Source organism: Pristiophorus japonicus, chromosome 21 (assembly GCF_044704955.1).
Source record: "Pristiophorus japonicus isolate sPriJap1 chromosome 21, sPriJap1.hap1, whole genome shotgun sequence".
Classification (NCBI taxonomy): domain Eukaryota; kingdom Metazoa; phylum Chordata; class Chondrichthyes; family Pristiophoridae; genus Pristiophorus; species Pristiophorus japonicus.
Window position 1 is genome coordinate 74,474,886 of NC_091997.1, and position 21,202 is coordinate 74,496,087.

At 47.2% G+C, this 21,202-nt stretch overlaps 1 protein-coding gene across 50 annotated transcripts in view; it reads left to right on the forward strand.

The window, feature by feature from the left end:
• The window catches only part of LOC139233716 (CUGBP Elav-like family member 4), an 831,346-nt gene extending 817,724 nt beyond the window's left edge, over positions 1–13,622 (forward strand). For 25 of the 50 annotated variants that reach the window (XM_070864155.1, XM_070864151.1, XM_070864154.1 and 22 more), the window contains 2 exons: positions 642–725; positions 13,495–13,622. In XM_070864155.1, the coding sequence (XP_070720256.1) occupies positions 642–725; positions 13,495–13,622 (212 nt within the window). Of the gene's footprint in view, positions 1–641; positions 786–13,494 lie in introns of all 50 variants that reach the window. The other 25 variants (XM_070864176.1, XM_070864173.1, XM_070864175.1 and 22 more) reach the window with 2 other exon arrangements.
• The last annotated feature ends 7,580 nt before the right edge of the window (positions 13,623–21,202 follow it).

A 21,202-nucleotide genomic window follows, 5' to 3' on the forward strand; every position in this document is an offset into this window, starting at 1 on the left:
ACACAAAACATTAATAAAAAAATAGAAAAAATACACCACATATTTTTATTAATTTAAATTAAAGTTATTTATGTATTATAAAAAAATATACTTTTCCAGTTTTTTTAATTATAATTTTAAATAAACTTACCATAGTGGGGAGGGCTTTTAACAATAAAATGTGTTTTTATAATTTTATTTTAAAATGTTTTTGTATTTTAAAACTCTTACGCCTGTAACAGTATCAGGCGCAAGAGTTTTCAGGACACTTGCTGAGCAAGATATGGGTAAATACCGCAATCTTGCCCTTGCAAATATCCTCACTCTCGAGATACGGAAAAGCCGGTTTTCAGCGCATGCACATTGTGCGCTGAAAAGCGGCTTTTGCGATGCCTTCCCGGGTCCGTACACACTCCGCACGGACCCAGGGAGGCCGGGATTTCTGGGCCAATATGTTACAATAGAGTGGTTGATCCAGAGATAAATCGCAGACACGTAGAGCACCCTCTGGGTTGATGTATTGTACCCCTCGGATTTGCATGTCGACCGTCGCTCCCGTGGCCATCCATTCTTCTTTGTGCAATGGTGCGGAATGATTTAATACTGAGTGCCTTGGCGCTGAATACCGTAAATATCTGACGGCGCTGTCTGTTCTCCTTCAGGACCAGAAGGCTGCAATCTGTTTATCTACCATCTGCCGCAGGAGTTTGGGGACGCTGAGCTCATGCAGATGTTCATGCCTTTTGGCAATGTCATCTCTGCCAAAGTCTTTGTTGACCGTGCCACCAACCAAAGTAAATGCTTCGGTGAGTGAAATCCTTTATTTGACTGGGGTGGCGGGGGGAAGGAATGAATTCGGGTCGGGGACCCTTTTGATTGTGTTTGATCTGTTGGGGGGACAGAAATAGTGATGCAAGGCACTCGCCGGACGGAGAATTTGTCGAGGCAAAAACCCGTTTGCGATCCTGTCGGGATTTTCGATCGAGGTACCTACAAACTGGAATTTTTTTTACCGGGCAGATTGAAGATGTTAAGTGAGCTTGCACTGAAGGCTAACTAGAACCAGGGCTTCAGATGACAGAAGATGAGGAATAAGAAAGTTAGACAAGACGGAGTTTCGTTTAAAGGAGCGACCATCTAAAGCTCTAACTGCAATTGTGATTCATATATAAAAATTTAGATGCATTTATTTTGGGGAATAGCTCCGGGAGTGATGCTATCATCAGAGGAATTGACTGGGACAACTTGCTAAGCCCGAGGTGTGAGGGGAATGCAGTGGCTTTATTAAATATCGACATGAATTAGCATCAGGCGATATTATGCCTCTATTTTATCAGAATTTAGCATGAGTAGAAGTTTCGGAGGATTGAGACACAAGACTGGAAAAGTGGCTCAAATAGAGGTGATTAAGGCAGGGCCTCACAGAGGAATATAAGATGACAAACAGTATAGAAGAGGTAACTCTAAAACCTTATTTTCCCCTGAAAAGAGAAGGCTGAGGGTTGACTTCATGGAGATCTTTGAAATGATGCAAGGTTTTGATAGAGTGGATACAGAGAGAGTGTTTCCACACTCTCGAAACATTCACAATTCTTACAGGGTTTGACAGGGTAGGTGCAGGGAGGATGTTTGCCCTGGTTGGGGAGACTAGAACCAGGAGTCACACAGTCTCAGAATAAGGGGTCGGCCATTAAGACTGAGATAAGGAGGAATTTCTTCACTCAGAGGGTGGTGAATCTTTGGAATTCTCTAACCCTGAGGGCTGTGGAGGCTCAGTCTTTGAGTATATTCAAGACAGAGATTGATAGATTTTTGGATATTAAGGGAAGCAAAGTGATACGGGGATGGTGCAGGAAAGTGGAGTTGAGGTCGATGATCAGCCATGATCTTATTGAATGGTGGAGCAGGCTCGAGGGGCGGAATGGTTTACTCCTGCTCCTATTTCTTGCGTTCTTACTTGTAGGGGAGAGCAAACTAGAGGCCATCAATATAAGATAGTCTCCAAGAAATCCAATAGGGAATTCAGGAGAAACTTCTGAAACACCAGAGAGTGGTGAGAATGTGGAACTCGCTGCCACAGGGAGGGGTTGAGGCAAAAAGTATCGATGCATTTAAGGGGAGGCTGGACAAGCGTATGGGGGCGAAGGGAATAGAGGGTTATGCTGATAGAGTTAGATGAGGAAAGACTGGAGGTGGCTCGAGTGGGTTATAAACTCTGGCATGGATTGGTTGGGCCATTTCTGTGCTATAATTCTATGTAATTTCTTCAAGCTAGCAGTAGGACAAGGGGGACAGTTATTAAAGTAATCAGGTAGTTTTGTTCACAAAAACAGTAATCAATATGTGAATTGGGCTTCCATGTTGGGCAATGGAGGCATAGACTTCAGAGTTAGTTAAGCAACAGTTGATTCTCAGATGGGAAGCTATTAGCTTATTTCTAAATGGAAGAATTGAGATGCAATATAATCCACTGTTGATGCAGCCCCATTGTTTGATAAGAGAGTGGGGTCATAGATCCGTCTAGAACACTGTAGTCCTGGTTCTCTGGTCTGCATTTGCCACACCGATAGCTGATTTGTCATCTGTATGCGGTAATATAAACTGGAATCTGTCAATATCTTGTGTAGGTGTTAAACCTCAGCCTCCCCACCCCCCCTCGCAAAATTAACGCTAATAAAACAAACAAATATATTTTAAATTGAGTCGGGGGTCTGTTCACAGTTTTACGACTTTGCCATTAAAATGAGGTAAGATTCCTTCATGAGGTAAATGAGTTGGGCGAATGTGTTAAAATAAGTGTGAATTGCAGCAGGGTGTAGCAGTGAGGCTTGTGTATCAGCGGCGTTAGGTGTGAATGGGCGATTTCATGCATGATTGCATATAATAAGCAGATGCACAATAAACTACCTACCATTAAGCCAGTTGTACTGTGATCAAGGTGGAACAGCTATAGGAATATCAAAGCTATTGAGGGGTATGGACCAAAGGCGGGTATATGGAGTTGGGTCGCAGATCAGCCATGATCTCATCGAATGGCAGAACAGAGTCGACGGGCTGAATGGTCTACTCCTATTCTTAAGTTCCTAACAATGAATGAGTCAGTCTGCTGTTTTCAAATGATATGATGTCAAACTATGAATGGTACCTGAGGATTTTAAAAGTAATCCTTTAGAGGATTCCGGTGACTTGAGAGCAAAGCCCAAATTTTTTTTTACAAATGTTTTTCAAGACAATGTTTCCTTGGGCTCCCCACAGCTCTTGTCATTTTCCCAAGTTGCTATATTTGCAGCCTGGATAGTGAGGCTTGTTGGGCTATTCACTAGGGAAGGGCATCACAGTCAGGCCTAGTCCTGTCCACACAGGCCCACTTTACAGCAGCGTATCGCAAAGCTCAAAAATATGGCTGGTTTCCCCCTACCTAGATGGTGATCATCTTCTCTTCCTCGGCAGTCCCTCGGAGTCGAGGATGACTTGTTTCCACACTAACAATGAGTTCTCAGGTGACTGATGAGACCAATGCGGGACCTACAGTCTCTGTCACAGGTGGGGCAGACGGTGGTTGGAGGGACGGGAGGGTGGGGGGCTTGAGTTGCCGTACGCTCCTGCCGCTGTTTGCGCTTGGCTTCCGCGTGCTCCCGGCAAAGAGACGCGAGGCGTTCGGCGCCTTCCCGGATGTTTCTCCTCCATTTTGAGCGGTCTTGGGCCAGGGATTCCTAGGTAGGGATGTTGCACTTTTTCAAGGAGGCTTTGAGGGCGTCTTTGAAGCATTCCCTCTGCCCTCTTGGGACTCGTTTGCCGTGTCGGAGCTCTGAGTAGAGTGTTTGTTTGGGAGTCCAGTATCGGGCATGCGGACAATGTGGCCCGTCCATCGGGGTTGATCAAGCGTGGTGGGGATGTTGGCCTGAGCGAGAACACTGACGTTGTTGTGCCTCTCCTGCCAATGGATTTGCCAGAGGCAGCATTGGTGGCACTTCTCCAGCGCTTTGAGGTGCCTGCTGTACACTGTCCATGTTTCTGAAGCATATAGGAGAGCGGGTATCACTACTGCGCTGTAGACCATGAGCTTGGTGCCGGCTCACTGTCACTTCCCCAGCTAAGGGCCATCAATATAAGATAGTCACTAATAAATCCAGTAGGGAATTCAGGGGGAAGTTCGTCACCCAGAGGGTGGTGAGAATGTAGACCGTGCTACCACAGGGAATAGTTGAGGTGAATAGTATAGAGATGTATTTAAGAGGAAGCTCAATAAGCACATGAGGGAGAAAGGAATAGAAGGACATGCTGATGGAGTTAGATGCCGAGGGGGTGGGAGGAGCTCGTATGGAGCATAAACACCGGCACGGACCATATACCACACGGACTGCAGCGGTTCAAGAAGGCGGCTCACCACCAACTACTCACAGGGCAATTAGGGATGGGCAAAAAAATGCTGCCCTTGCCAGCGACTCCCACAGCCCATGAACAATTTTTTTTTAAAGTTGGGCCAAATGGCCTGTTTCTGTGCTGTAGACTCGATGTAACGCCTCGCCCACTTCCTGGCCCACTGGTACTGAGGCCAACTGTGGTACAGGCAGCTCCCGCCTCGGTTGAATCAGCACAGATTAAACTTGCGACCTTCTAGTGCATGCATGTCACAAATTTGTGAAAGGAGGTCAGAGCTTCCTGCCTGATTCAGTTCAAGACAACTGCATGTACCCCCGTTACACCATTGGGAGGGCCCCTTAATGGTGTGTCATTACCACCTGGATCCTGAGGTGAAATGGTCACTCTTTATTCAAAACTAAAATGGACGGCATAGAAGCTCAATAAAAATATACTGGTGATGGTAAAGAGTAGTGTGGGAGTGTCGTTGATTGAAGACAGGCAGAAGACATTTGATTTGAGTGTTGTGGAATAATATTCACAGGTGGGTGCAACCATAGAATTACACTGAAGATTTCATTCAAAATGATGCAGCAATGGTTAAGCTAAGGGAATTGTCTAACGGTGCTGAGGGGTATTTCGCTCGTGGAACAAAGCATAAAATGAGCGTAAAAGGAAGTAATGTGTGGACGGTTCACACCCGAGAAAGATAAAAGAAGGGCCAAGCCCCGTAGCATGGAACAGGGTGAAGACAGTATCAGAGAATCGTAGAAAACTACGACAGAGAAGGAGGCCACTCGGTCCATCGTATCCAATGCCGGTCAAAAAAGGTCAACCCAGCCTAATCCCACCTTCCAGCACTAGGTCCATAGCCCTGTAGGTTACGGCACTTCAAGTGCACATCCAAGTACTTTTTAAAAGGGATGAGGGCTTCTGCCTCTACCACCCTTTCAGGCAGTGAGTTCCAGACTCCCACCACCCTCTGTGTGAGGAAGTGTTTCCTCATCTCCCCTCTAATCCTTCTACCAATTACTTTGAATCTATGCCTCCCTTGTTATTGACCTCACTGCTAAGGGAAACAGGTCCTTCCTATCCACTCTATCCAGGCCCCCACATCATTTTATACACCTCAAGTCTTCCCTCCGCCTCCTCTGTTCCAAGGAAAATAGCCCCAGCCGATCCAATCTCTCCCCATCGCTGAAGCTTTCCAGTCTTGGCAACATCCTCGTAAATCTCCTCTGCACCCTCTCCAGTGCAGTCACATCCTTCCTGTAATGTGGTGACCAGAACTGCACGCAGTACTCCAGCTGTGGCCTAACTAGTGTACAGTTCTAGCATAACCTCACTGCTCTTGTCAGAGAGAAGGTGAGGAATTCAGGGAGTGGGGCTTAGGTAGAGTCTAGGTAGATGGATGTGCAGATAGGGTGAGATGAAGAGGGGTGGGAGGGGGCCCGTGTGGAGCACAGACCCCTTTGGCCACATGTCCTGATTCCGTGCTAGAAATTCAATATAATTCCATGTCATTTAAATGTCAGGAGTGGATTTATAACTGCCCTATCGTCCCTAAATGTAATTCTATGTAAAGTCAAGATTGGGTCTTCCGATTGTAAATTCTAAGTGGAAAAGTTGAGAGAAGCAAGCTGAAGGAGTTAACGATATATATGAAAGGCAGTAGCGATGCCAACTTCCCTCATTGCATTTTTCTAATCTCATTTCCGTTCATGAAGACATTAGGATTCAGAGCTTTGATCGACATTGCCCTCACGAGGACCAACGGCAATGATAATTGCTAGTTTATCTACAAATGCATACATCGGGGGGACTTGCTGTTAAGTGCGGTAATTAATCACTGCAGAAATGATCGGTGTGTTACTGCACAAAATGATGGCAGGGCGCTGCATAACGGTAGCACATTTTTAATCTCCGGGACCTGGGTTTGCATCCAGCAGGGGCGGCTGAGATAAGCACCATCTTTCGTCGTTTTCCTGAAGGGTCTTTGCATGAAATGAGTGTTGGACACTCAACTCAACCCCCAGTGGGTAATGATTCACAGAGCTTGCCAACAATAAGGTACCTTGGTGTCTTTAACGTTCTTGCATATTCTGGTGGATGTTAAAGATGCCAGTTGTTAAAAACGGAGTTGAACGAAGGTTCGCCAGACTGATTCCTGGGATCGGGGGGATTGTCCTATGAGAAGGGATTGAGTAGACCGGGCCTATATTCTCGTGAGATTAGAAGAATGAGAGGTGATCTCAGAGAAGCATACAAAATTCTTACAGGGCTTGACAGGGTAGATGCAGGGAGGATGTTTCCCCCGGGCTGGGGAGTCTAGAACCAGGGGTCACACAGACTCACAATAAGGGGTTGGCCATTTAGAATGGAGATGAGGAGAAACTTCTTCTCTCAGAGGGTGGTGAATCTTTGGAATTCTCTACCCAGAGGGCTGTGGAGGCTCAGTCGTTGAGTATAATCAAGACAGAGATCGATGGATTTTTGGATATTAAGGGAATCAAGGGACAGTGCAGGAAAGTGGAGTTGTGGGAGATCAGCCATGATCTCATTGAATGGCGGAGCAGGCTCGAGGGGCCGAATGGCCTACTCCTGCTCCTATTTCTTATGCTGTAATACCAGGATACCCTGAGGAGAGAGTTTGCCCTGACAAGCACAATCTTCCTTAAGACAACCCCCCCGCCCCCAATCCCCCCATATCTGGCATTTGCCTCCTTGCTGTTTGTGGGATCTTGCTGTGACGTCTAATTCATTCCGTTTAACGTGATTGGAGGCCTATCTGAGAGGCGCTGTACGAATAGAAGTCTTTCCTTCCCGACGATCTTGGAGACTGCAAAGTGTCAATGGGAGAAAATGGAGATATCTGAGACAGTTGAGTTTGCTTTAATGACGCCGCGAGACCCCTCCCAGGTTGAGAGAAAGGTGCCTCAGGGAAGTTGTAGCGTTCGCCCTGCTCCTGTCGAACCACAACTAGCTGTGTGCACTGTGATAACTAGGCCAAAAATGCACAGACCACCCCTGAGCAGCTGAGGCACTGGAACAGGAAAAAAAACATTAAAAATATAAAGGTTTCGGGGGTTTTTCAGTGTGTAATACAGTTTAAGTCAATTAAATAAGAATTGCTTGCTAATGGTGCAGATTAGACTTCTTCTTTTGTGATTCATGGCCAGAGGGGAAGTTCTGGAGGTGGGCCTGGACCGGGCCAAGTGACCACCCGCTTTGGTGTTGTTGTGGCGATAGGGAAAACCAACCTCCCCTGATAGTGAAAAACATTGAGCGAAAAATTCGTTATAGCCCGGTTTGAGGCGGTGATACCGCCTGGTCACTAACTTTAGCGCCGGGCAATGTTTACCGCCTCCAACTGGGATATTGGTTTTTAGCGCCCCCTAGAGGGGAGTGGAGCATTAAGGGAAGCGTTCCACACCCGCCTTAGGGCACTAACCCTGATTCCTGGGGCGCTATCGCGGGAACGTTGCTGAAGTTCTGCGCTAGGAAACCGACATCCCAGCGCCTAAAGGGACCACCCAAAAACTGAAAGGAAATACAAGGGAGATTAGCAACAGTGTTGAACAACTTAGAGAGATACATTAGTAAAAATAAATTCCGTTTTAACCACTCAAATGCTCACCCGCGGACATATCGCCCCCGACAGCTTCTCCGGGACACATGTTTTCCCGGTCGGAAGTAGCGGCAGGCGCTACGGCAGGCGAAAGCAGTCAATTTCGCGACCGCGCGCTACTGGGGGCATTGCACACTCGGTGACGTCACCAAGTGGGCGGGGCTAGAGCGCACAGCGCTGACTCTCAGCGCCGACGGTAAACCTCCACTGAAGGTCGCGGGAGGCACTGCCAGCGCGGCGCTCGGGCGGTAAAGAGCATCGCAGCCTGTTAGCGCCCCCCTCGGGCGCTAATGGCCGGCGCTAAGCAGACGAATTTTTGGCCCATTATCTTTTATAATCCTGTAAATAACTGAGGAACTGGGAGAAGATTTTAGGGCTGGAGGCAGGTAAACTAAAGAAATAAGTTAACCTTAAGCATCTTAAGCAAGGGAGGTAGAGCAAAAACAAAATAATCTTTAAACGGGTATAACAGACTTTGAGGAGAGAAGAACCAAGTAATTTGCATTTAATGCAGGTTTTATAGAGCGGTACATTATTACAAATATTGGGGTGGATTTTACAAATAAAGTTTGCATGATGGGAGTGCATGTCATAAATTTTTGCAAGGAGTCAGGGCTCCCGGCCTGATTTTCACTCCATTCCATTATGATTTCTGTACCTGAATCACTGATCGGTACTCGTTGGGTCTTCTCACACTCCAGAGCCATGACTCTGCCAGAAACCCCATTTACAGGAAGGGAGTCTACACTGAGATAGACAGATTCTTGAACGACAGGGGAGTCTTGGGTTCTGGGGAACAGGCAGGAAAGTGGAGTTGAGGCCAAGATCAGATCAGCCGTGATCTCACTGAATGGCGGAGCAGGCTCGAGGGGCGGAATGGCCTATTCCTATTTCTTACGTTCTTATGAACTTCTGCCAAAGTTTCGCCAGTGGAACAAAAGTCCCAAGGACATTCGCTGGTGGGAGTCTACCCAAAGATATCTGTAGAATAATAGAAGTTTATAGCACAGAAGGAGGCCATTTTGACCTATCGTGCCCATGCCGGCCAACAAGAGGCTATCCAGCCTAATCCCACTTTCCAGCTCGAGGTCCGTATCCCTGTAGGTTACGGCACTTCAGGTGCACCTCCAAGTACTTTTTAAATGTGGTGAGGGTTTCTGCCTCTACCACCCTTTCAGGCCGTGAGTTCCAGACCCCCACCACCCTCTGGGTGAAGAAATGTCCCCACAAATCCCCTCTGTCCTTCTACCTACGAGGAGCCTGTATCGTTCAGTAGCAGAGAGGCGAGTGATAATCTTACCCCACGTGTCAGCTGTACGACATGTTGCTTCAGGAAAGTACGATAGTAACAGGCGGACTGCTTATCGTGTTTAGGTGGCAGTGGGACGGCAGTGAGGTTCAGGAATAAAAGCAGAGAATGCTAGAAATCTCAGCGGGTCAGGCAGCATCTGTGGAGAGAGAAACAGAGTTAACGTTTCAGGCCGATGACCCCTCATTCTGACCCACCAGTTCTGACCTGAAACATTAACTCTGTTTCGCTCCACAGAGGCTGCCTGAGATTTCCAGCATTTTCTGTTTTTATTTCAGATTCCAGCATCCGCGCTATTTTGCTTTTGTCTTAGTGAAGTTCAAGAACCACACTGCAGGCCCAAGGCTGCCCATGAGCAACATCACAGCAGATGTTAGAATCATAGAAATTTACAGCTCGGAAGGAGGCCATTTCGGCCCATCGTGTCCGCGCCGGCCGACCAAGAACTATCCAGTCTAATCCCACCTTCTAGCTCTGGGTCCGTAGCCCTGTAGGTTACGGCACCTCAAGTGCACATCCAAGTACTTTTTAAATGTGATGAGGGTTTCTGCCTCTACCACCCTTTAAGGCCGTGAGTTCCAGACCCCCACCACTCTCTGGGTGAAGAAATTCCCCTCACATCGCCTCTAAACCTCCCCTCAATTACTTTAAATCTACGTCCCCTGGTTGTTGACCCCTCCTCCAAAGGAAACAGATCCTTCCGATCCACTCTATCCAGGTCCCTCATAATTTTATACACCTCAGCCTCCTCTGTTCCAAAGACAACAGACCCAGCATCTCCAATCTTTCCTGGCAGCCAAAAATTCTCCAGTCCAGGCAACATTCTTGTAAATCTCCTCTGCACCCTCTCCAGTGCAGTCACACCTTTCCTGTAATGTGGTGGCCAGCTTAGCGTGAGCCAAAGAGGTTTCGCTGAAGATACCTTGGTGCAAAGTCGACAGGGAGGTGACCGATTAGCAACAGAAGGAAACATTTTGGACGGGAACATTTCTTGAGGGATTTGCTTGCTGATCAGTGTCCTGTAGATAGAACACAGACTCAACTCGATGGAAACCCCAATGTTGCATGTCGGTAGCAGAGCGTAACACCCTCAGCCGCCCTCGCTAGCCTTCCTGGAAACGAGGAGGGGGAGGGCCCTTTAAGACTGCGCCAAAGAATTTTGCGGAACAATTCGGGGAAAAAAAGCAACTGGCAGTTTTGAGAGCCAGGACGATATTGTTATTGAGGTGCCGCTCAAAAGGGTAACATTAACATGTCTGCCCGCCAAAAGTTGTAACGTGACCAGCTCTTGTGCGATTTGATCTATAAATGGCAGCCGGGAGCCTGATAATTCATGCACTTAATACGGAGAGAGTCAAGCCGGTTAAAATGAGCTGTCAGTCACCCTAGCTGATATCTCCATATCACTCAGTTCTGAATTTTCAGCAGCTCTGGCCACAATATGATGGTAATACTTTATTCATAGGGTCGGGTCATGGAAAATGTCACCGCCATTTCAAGTCTGAAATATGCATACAGTCCTGAATTAATTCCCTGGTCGCATGAAATCAGATTGTCTGTCAGCCGTCGGAGAGCAGCAGTGTGCTCCATTTAGTCCTTGAATATTTGAACCTTTCTGAATCCCTTTAAAATCCCATTGATGCTGTAGTTGGAACCACTCCAGTTTATTGTCCGTCAGTGGAACCAAGGTAACAATGCATTGACAGGATCGAATAATTCTCTCCCTCTCTCTCTGTCATTCTCTCGCTATCTCCTTATTCATCTGCCTTTCTCTCTATCTACCAATTTATCTCTCACAAGCTCTCTCCCCATTTTAATTCTCTTTCATGACCTACATTGGCTCCCGGTTAAGCAATGCCTCGATTTCAAAATTCTCATTCTTGTTTTCAAATCCCTCCATGGCCCGCACCCCTCCCTATCTCTGTAATCTCCTCCAGCCCCACAACCCCCTGAGATGTCTGCGCTCCTCCAATTCTGCCCTCTTGAGCATCCCTGATTATAATCACTCAACCATCGGTGGCCGTGCCTCCTGTTGCCTAGGCTCCAAGCTCTGGAACTCCCTCCCTAAACCTCTCAGCCTCTCTACCTCTCTTTCCTTAAGGTGATCCTTAAAACCAGCATAACTAATGTGGGAAACGCAACAGCCGGTTTGCGCACAGCAAACTCCTACAAACAGCAATGTGATAATGTCCAGATAATCTGTTTTTGTTATGTTGATTGAGGGATAAATATTGGCCCAGGACACCAGGGATAACTCTTCTGCTCTTCTTCGAAATAGTGCCACGGGATCTTTTACGTCCACCTGAGAGAACGGACAGGGCCTCGGTTTAACGTCTCATCCAAAAGACGGCACCTCCGATAGTGCAGCACTCCACTGGGAGTGTCAGCCTAGATTTTTGTGCTCAAGACCCTGGAGTGGGTCTTGAACCCACAACCTTCTGACTCAGAAGCGAGTGTGCTGCCCACTGAGCCATAGCCTACAGCATAGAAGAAGGCCCTTCGGCCTGTCATGCCTGTACTGGCTCTTTGAAAAAGCAGTCATGCTCAGTCCCACTTCCCTGCTTTTTGTCCTTGACCCCTTAAGTTGCTCATCCTCATGTGCCTGTCCAACTCTACTTTAAAATGATATTCACTACTTTTTCGGGAAAGGCGGTCCAGATCCCGACCAGCCATTTCCATCTTCTCAGTTTCTGGATGAGGGGTTGGGATGCTGCATCATAGAAACATAGAAAATAGGAGCAGTAGTAGGCCATTCGGCCTTTCGAGTCTGCACCGCCATTCAATATAATCATGGCTGATCCTCTATCTCAACACCATATTCCTGCTTTTCCCCATACCCCTTGATGCCTTTTGTGTCGAGAAATCTATCTATCTCCCTCTTAAATATATTCAGTGACTTGGCCTCCACAGCCTTCTGTGGTAGAGAATTCCACAGGTTCATCACCCTCTGAGTGAAAACATTTCTCCTCATCTCGGTCCTAAATTTCCTACCCCGTATCCTGAGACTGTGACCCCTTGTTCTAGACTTCCCAGCCAGGGGGAAACATCCTCCCCGCATCCCGTCAGAATTTTATACGTTTCAATGAGATCCCCTCTCATTCTTCTAAACTCTAGTGAATACAGGCCTAGTTGACCCAATCTCTCCTCATACGACAGTCCTGCCATCCCAGGAATCAGTCTGGTGAACCTTCACTGCACTCCCTCTATGGCAAGTGTATCCTTTCTTAGGTAAGGAGACCAAAACTGCACACAATACTCCAGGTGCGGTCTCACCAAGACCCTGTATAACTCTAGTGAGACATCCTTGCTCCTGTACTCAAATCCTCTTGCAATGAAGGCCAACATACTATTTGCCTTCCTAACTGCTTGCTGCACCTGCACGTTTGCTTTCAATGACTGTTGTACAAGGACACCCAGGTCCCTCTGTACATTGACATTTCCCAAGCCGTCACTATTTAAATAATACTTTGTCCTTATGTTTTTCCTACCAAAGTGGTTAACTTCACATTTATCCACCTTATACTGCATTTTCCATGTGTTTGCCCACTCACTCAACCTATCTAAATCGCCTTGCAGCGTCTTTGGGATTTATTTCCACCCTCGTCGCCCCCTGCCCAAAAAAAACTCCTCTGAGTAACAGCAGTTCGGAGCCGTGGAGCATTAAAGGGCCACTCTACTTTATGAAGCGCTCCATCTTAGCAGCATTCCCTCAAGGCAGTTAGTCGCTTTTACATCCGTTAGGAAAGGGGCTATGGGGACGTAAGCCCCTCCCACACTTGCACATTGTGCGTTACGTGGCGTGATGCGCCCTGTCGGCATCAAACAGCGGGCCCTCCGACTTGCCATGAGCAACGTCACGGGGAACCAGAGTGAGGAGGTCGGTGTGATGGCTGTGGGTCATGGGCAACGGTCCCGTTAAGCTGAGTGGCCGGGCAGCGATCTGGAGGTCCCGAGCAGGCCTAGCGAGTGAAATAACCACAGGTGCGCGAGAAATTGAACCGCGCGGCCCCTTAAAGGGGCAGCGCACCCCCCCCCCAGCCAAAAAAAGGCAGGGAACATTGCTCATGGGTCGTGAGGACAAGAACGGTCAGGTCTTTTTAAGTTGAGGATGTGATTGACATTTGTGTCCGAATCCCTGGCCATGCCTCAGGGGTCTCATGAACTCGGCAATCAGTAGATTTCACCATTCTGAAATGTATCTTTTTGCTATTTCCAGGGTTTGTGAGTTTTGACAATCCTACCAGTGCTCAGGCTGCCATTCAGGCTATGAACGGCTTTCAGATTGGGATGAAGAGGCTAAAAGTGCAACTGAAAAGACCAAAAGACGCTAACCGACCGTACTGACCTTCCCACGCTCCTAAACAGGTAGACATCCCAGCACTGTGTGAGCGCAGAGCAGGTTACTGTTTTACAGGGCGCCACACAGTGCTGCAGTCACGAAAGAATATCACCGCAGGTTACTCACTCCGGCCTTGCAGTAATGTGAATGTCAGAGTAAGCGCTCGCTTTGCAACATCCGGTCATAGTTAAAATAATCAGAAAAGTGTACTTGTCACATTTACACTGTTGCATTTTTGGGGGATCAAGCGAAAACAACAGGGAGGTCACTCTTTGAACGTGAAGGCAGAATTAATTCTGATCGATACTGCGACGTGTCTCAAATAAATAAGTCCCACTTAACTCAGGAATAATGAATGGGGAACGATACTTGTGCTGTTTCAGGAAGCATTGCGATGTTGTCATGAAATGATTACTCAGGTTTCCTCTGCTATACTCCCTCCGAGTCCCCAGCATGTGTCTCCATCCTCTGTTGTTTCCCTCTTCCAGGCAGTAGCAGGTTAAAAGGGGTCTTGTTGTCTCGTGGGCAGGCATGACAGCTCAGCACCAGTACCTCCTTTGCCGAGTGAGGATTGGGTGGCACTGTGGGAGCCCCCAGTCACTTGGTGGTCCCTGTCGGGAAATGTCAGGAAGCCAGCTCTCATTCCCCCACCTCCGCTGCCACCGTAACGTGGGAAGTTGCGTCGAATGGTGTCTGCAGCCTTACGGAACAAGTTCCTTCCAGGTTCCACCCATCCGTTTTTGTTGAACAACGCAATCTGACAGTCTCGCCTGGCAGTGTAGGATCTTTCAAAATTATTTTTGTTGTGTGTGGATTTAGCAATGATTTTCGCAGGGTGCACAAAATATGGCAGTGATTTTGGTGAGTAGTGGTGGGGGTGGGGGGGAGGGGTGTTTGTGTGTGTGGGTATTTGTATGGGTGGGGTAGGTGAGTATTTGTGTGTGGAGGGGTGTGAGAGGATTTGTATGGGTGGGGAGGGGTGTGTGAGTGTTTGTATGTCAGGGTGGGGTGTGTACTTGGATGGGTGGCGGGGGGGTGTGGGGGAGTATTTGTATGGGTGGGGTGTGTGAATATTTGTGAGTGCGGGGGTATTTGGACATGTGGGTATTTGTGGGTGGGTGGGTGTGTGTGATTCGTGTGCTTCCACCCAAACTGTTAGTTCGTGTCAGACATCGAGCGGGTCCCAAATGGCACCCAGAGGTTGAAATCGTGCTGTGTGACATTGGCAATAAATGTAATAACACGATCGTGTGGAATTCCAATGGTGGGTCAGTTAAATCCCGTTTGGGACTACCATTTCTATTAAAATAGTCCTGCTCCTGTGGCACTGAACGCAGAAGGCCACGAATCTCTGCCCCAAAGTGCTCAGTCGTTGAGTATATTCAAGGCTGAGATCAATAGACTTTTGGATTCCAGAGCAATTAAGAAATATAGGGACAGTGCTGGAAATTGGAGTTGAGGTCGAAGATCAGCCATGATCTTATTGAATGGCGGAGCAGGCTCAAGGGGCTGAATGGCCGACTCCTACTCCTATTTCTTATGTTCTTATATTGCTCAGGGGAAGCAGGATTAGAAGGCAAGGGGATAATTGGACCAGGGAGCACAGATGGAATTCAGTCCCCATTTTAAGATGATACATTCCATTCTTATTTTTACATAAAACTTCAATGTGATGTCATTTACAGTTAAATAGCAAACTTTAGGACTATTTGAGGGACAAAGGAGTCGAGTTAGTTGGAGTGTGTAGGAGCTTCTGTGAAATACAGGCTGAGGAAGTGGAGAATGCAAAACTGAGGCACTACAGTACCACTGCTGGCGGGAGGCTGCAACTACAGCGTGACAAGTTTACATAGGAAATTCTATTATAAATATGCACATGGGAATTTATAGTGGAGAAGGAAATGCATGCAGCTGTCAGTTCAATAAAATATAGACATTGGAAGTTCATATTAGTAATACGATCATTACTAATATCACACAGCATAATTTCCACACCCCCCTGTGTGGCACTGGGTAGTTTCCCTGACTTTTTCACATCTGTGTATGGATGTGTTATAAAGATGTTTTCTGGCTGTCCAAGACTTCAAATGACAGCTTTATTAGTAAACTTTAAAAATAAGCCCACCACTTAAAAGCTAAGAGAGATTATTTTGATGCACTGACAGTTTGATCCCATACACCGAGTGCTGTAGCTAGTGAAGATTAAAAAGGCGAATACCCTTCATCCCATTTGAGATCATCTTCCAGAGTATTACATTTTGGTATTACATTTTGGTAGGAAGAATAGGGAGGTCATTTATTACTTGGAGGGTGAGAGTCTGGGTGGGGTAGAGGAACAAAGGGATCTCGGAGTACAAATACACAAATTACTAAAAGTTGCGACACAGGTTAGCAAGGCCATAAAAAACAAACCAAGAACTAGGGTTTATTTCGAGAGGTATAGATTTGAAAAGTAGGGAAGTTATGCTAAACCTGTATCGAACCTTGGTTAGACCACACTTAGAATACAGTGTACAGTTCTGGTCGCCATATTATAAAAATAAAGTAGAGGCACTGGAGAGGGGGCAGAGAAGATCTACAAAGATGATACCAGAAATGCGAGGGTATACATATCAGGAAAGGATGAACAGGCTGGGTCTCTTTTCTCTCGAAAAAAGAAGGCTGAGGGGTGACCTAATAGAGGTCTTTAAAATGAAAGGTTGTGATAGAGTGGATACAGAGAGAATGTTTCCACTTGTGGGGAAGAGCATAACTAGATAGTCACCAAGAAATCCAATAGGGAATTCAGAAGAACCTTCCTTACCCAGAGAGCGGTGAGAATGTGGAACTCGCTGCCACAGAGAGTGGTTGAGACGAATAGTATCGATGCATTTAAGGGGAGGCTGGACAAGCATATGGGGAAGAAGGGAATAGAGGGTTATGCTGATAGATTTAGATGAGGAAAGAAGGGAGGAGGCTCGAGTGGAGCATAAACGCCGGCATGGACTGGTTGGGCCAAATGGCCTGTTTCTGTGCCGTATATCCTGTGTAATCCTATATAATACTAAAAGCCTACCAATTTCCCCATTACTAACATTCATCTGGACTGGCAGATAGGGCTTTGGCTCGTGTCTCATCAAAGGATGGCACCTCAGACTCTCTCAGTACTGCACTGGAGCATCAGCCTAGATTGTGTGCTCAACTCCAAAGCACTCCCCAAATATTACAAATCTTGTGCACTGGGAGGATGGGATTCTCATGAAACAGTGACGGGATAATCCAGAATGTGAAAATTAATTACCTTAAGGATATTAAGCCTGACATCAATATAATTATGAATTATTGGAAAAAATATTCTAATTGTTTTTGGATTAAATGAGATACAATAGCATCCTGATTAAGCACCCAATCAGAATTGCAGCTTCCTTTGAGATCAAGAAATGCTGTCTTTGATATTACACTGTATTACAAACGGTAATCATGCCTTCATCGACGTCACTCCATCGTAGTTTTATGTAAACTGGACTTTCAGCTTTCCCAGCAGAAATCTTTGAAAGACACGGATCCATTTAACCTAGCTTTGTGAGAACCAAACTCCGTTCGCTGACTGGGAAATTCATATCCCGCGCTTTGTGTTGGATTGATAGATGTAACCTGACTTGAAGCTGTGGCTGTAAAGGGAGTAAAGTTCCTCCCCATTGGCTCGGGGGCGCTGAATTGCCTCACAACACATAGTCCACAGACATGTGGAATGCCTTTAAAGGCACAATGCTGAGCATGTGGGATAAATAAACACCCAAGCTTAGATTGATAAATAAATCCATCGGAAGCAAAATGAGAAGGAAAGCAAATTCTATCGAGAGAAAGATGAGGGAAAGCCATTAGCATGAGTAAAGAAGCATTGAGGAACATGTTCGAAGGGGCAAAAGGGAACATGGAAATGAGGAATGTTGGAGCAGTTAAACATGAGAATGAGAAATTGTCTCAGCAGAATTATTATCGGGAACTGTAGTATTGTTACGGGACTAGTAATTCAGTAATAATTCAGGACTATTGATCCAGAGACATGAGTTCAAATCCCACCGCGGCAGCTGGGGAATTTAAATTCAGTTAATTAAATAAATCTGGAATAAAAAGCCAGTGTCAGTAATGGTGGCCATGAAACTACCGGATTGTCGTGAAACTCATCTGGTTCACTAATATCCTTTAGGGAAGGAAATCTGCCGCCCTTACCCGGTCTGGCCTACATGTGACTCCAGACCCACAGCAGTGTGGTGGACTCTTCATTGCCCCTCTGACATGGCCCTGCGAGACACCCAGTTGTTCAAGAGTAATCACTAAGCACCTTCTCAAGGGCAATTGGGAATGGGCAGAATGACTTTGACATAAATGAGATGTAGAACATAGATGGGCTAACAGAGAGCAGAGCTCCCAAAAATGGATGCTGCTCGGGTACGGAGAGAGAAAAGACGAGCATTGCGAGCGATTGGTAATCAATGGGTCTATAAACGCAGGAGAGTCCCTGTTAGATTAGAGGCATAAGGGATCACTTTAACCTAACCCGCGTGGCAGGAATCTTACAGGATCGGAGCGGCCGCCTGGGTGGGTCTGATCTGAATGGGGGCTGGGTCTGATCTGATCCACTGTTCGACGCAAGACGGGTTAGGTTAAAATGGCCCCCGTAGTCTCCGTTTTGGAAAAGGGTCACCAGACAGGCCCAGGCAAATACAGCCATTTCAGCTTCCCGTCAACACTGGGTACAACAATGGGATTATTTAACAGGAGTAAAACAGCAAATAGCAGTCACTGGGGGAGGTCTGGGCTATTGGGGCCTTCTAGACTCTTTTGATGAACCGGCAATCTCCTGCGGACTATGGAAAGCTTATTATACAGGACTCTCAAACTTGTAAGTTGGAGCAAGTGATGCTGAAACTAAACAGTGCCCTACAAAGACTGGATCAACTGGGCCTGTATTCACTGGGATTTAGAAGAATGAGAGGGGATCTCATAGAAATATATAAAATTATGACGGGATTGGACAGGTTAGATGCAGGAAGAATGTTCCCGATGTTGGGGATGTCCAGAACCAGGGGTCACAGTCTAAGGATAAGGGGTAAGCCATTTAGGACCGAGATGAGGAGAAACTTCTTCACTCAGAAAATTGTGAACCTGTGGAATTCTCTACCACAGAAAGTTGTTGAGGCCAGTTCATTAGATATATTCAAAAGGGAGTTAGATGTGGCCCTTACGGCTAAAGAGATCGAGGGGCATGGCGAGAAAGCAGGAATGGGGTACTGAGGTTGCATGATCAGCCATGATCTTATTGAATGGTGGTGCAGGCTCGAAGGGCCGAATGGCCTACTCCTGCACCTATTTTCTATGTTTTGTATGTTTCTATGTCAGAGCACGACAGGAGTATGGGGTTCTGCTTCTGGTCTTCTGAGACACAAGGGAGATATTGAAAACCTGGACAGCTACCGAGGCATAGAATGCAAGAGCAGGGAGGTTATGCTCGAACTGTATAAAACTCTGGTTATGCCGCAGCTGGATTACTGCGTGCCGTTCTGGTCATCATATCACAGGAAAGGTGTGATTGCACTGCAGAGGGTACAGTGGAGATTTACAAAGATGCTGCCCGGACTGGAGAATTTTAGCTATGAGGAAAGATTTTATAGGCTGAGTTTGTTTTCTTTGGAACAGAGGGGGCTGAGGGAAGACCTTGAGGTGTCTAAAATTATGAGGGACCTAGATAGAGTGGATAGGAAGGACCTGTTTCCCTTAGCAGAGAGGGGTCAACAACCAGGGGTATAGATTTAAAGTAATTGGTATGAGGTTTGGAGAGGATTTGAAGGGGAAATTTCTTCACCCAGAGGGTGGTGAGGGTCTGGAACTCACTGCCTGAAAGGGTGGTAGAGGCAGAAACCCTCACCACATTTAAAAAGTACCTGGATGTGCACTTGAAGTGCCGTAACCTGCAGGGCTACGGACCGAGAGCTGGAAAGTGGGATTAGGCTGGGTAGCTCTTTGTCGCCCGGCGCGGACACGCTGGGCCGAAATGGCCTCCTTCCGTGCTGTAAATTTCTATGATTCTATGCAGCCGACCCCTAATGTCAGAGAATTGGGTTGTAAGGGAAGCCTGGAGAAACTTTGCGTTCTTCAGAGGAGATGGTTGAGGAGCAACATAGAGGTGGTAGCACAAAATAAATGGCATCGGAAAGGAAAATAAGGGACATTGCTGCCAATTGAGCCACAATAGTAGGACAAGGGGGCATGGGCTCTAGCTGGTGACGGGCAAGTCTGGGACTGATGGCTGGATGCTCTTCATATGAAGTGGACTCACCATGTGGAACGGATAGAGTGGGGCAGGCATTGACCCTGGGATCACCTTGGATGCTTGAAGGCTGAGGTAAAGTGGGCTAATTAGCTTTTCTTCATCCGTATCCGCCTATCGCAAGATGGAAACTCCCTTTCGCCCAATTCCAGTTGTCTTTTCCGGGAAAAGTATCGAGTGGATGAGCTTCACCTCCGGAGTGTCGGCAATCAGAAAATTCAAGCTTTGGTTCCCCCTCCCCCCCACACACCCGCACTGTCAGCAATTAAAGGGGCAGTGCCGAGGTCCCGGAATTGAGTGCGATGATACACTGACCATCCTACCTGCCGCGACTCGTTACTCTTCCAGTCTTATTTTTAAAAGATCTTACTCTCCATCTTAAGAGAAACCTATAAAGAGGCAGGAAAGCTGAGAAGTTCTTGTGTTGAATTTAATTCTCTCTCTTCACCACCCGCCACCTCCCCCCCACCAATTTATAGAGGCAGCTTATCTGATGTTTTGGTGAAAATATTACACAGGGTAGTGAAAATCTGTAACTCTTTCCCCAGCCCCCGCCCCCCCCGCTGTAGAAAGTGGTTGAGGCTGAGAGTCAGTTGTAAATTTCCGAAACTGAGATTAATAGATTTTTGTTCGGCACGGGTATCGAGGTACAGATCAGCCAGGATCTCACTGAATGGCGGAACAGGCCTGAGGGGCTGAATGGCCTCCTCCTGTTCCTACGTCGCGGTCAAGTATCTTACTGGTGTAGGGTCCCATCGCTTCCCCCCCACCCCCCACCCTACACCACCCCGGAGCTTAGCCAGGCCGCTCCAGTGTTGTCACCTCCGAGGAGTGTCCTCGAGAGGCTCCGTAGCAAACAGCAGGAGCCCCGGCGTTGGATGTGGACCTAAGAGCTGCTCCCAAGCCCAGGGTTGGTGCCAAGCTGACTGTGCTCCCAGTATTTAGTGTGGTTTACTGACGAGCGGCTCTGTTACGCCCCACTCCCGACGTCTGCCGTCAAGACGCTCCCTGGAATCACGGGGTTGCAGTCTGTCACAACAACAACCACAACCTGGGTTTATATAGCGCCTTTAACGTAGTGAAACGATCCAAGGCGCTTCACAGGAGTACCATGAGATAAAAACTTGACACCGAGCCGAATAGGTGGCAATTAGGGCAGGTGACCAAAAGCTTGGTCGAAGAGGTAGGTTTTAAGGAGCGTCTTGAAGGAGGAAAGAGAGTCAGAGAGGCGGAGAGGTTTAGGCAGGGAGTTCCAGAGCTTAGGGCCCAGGCAAT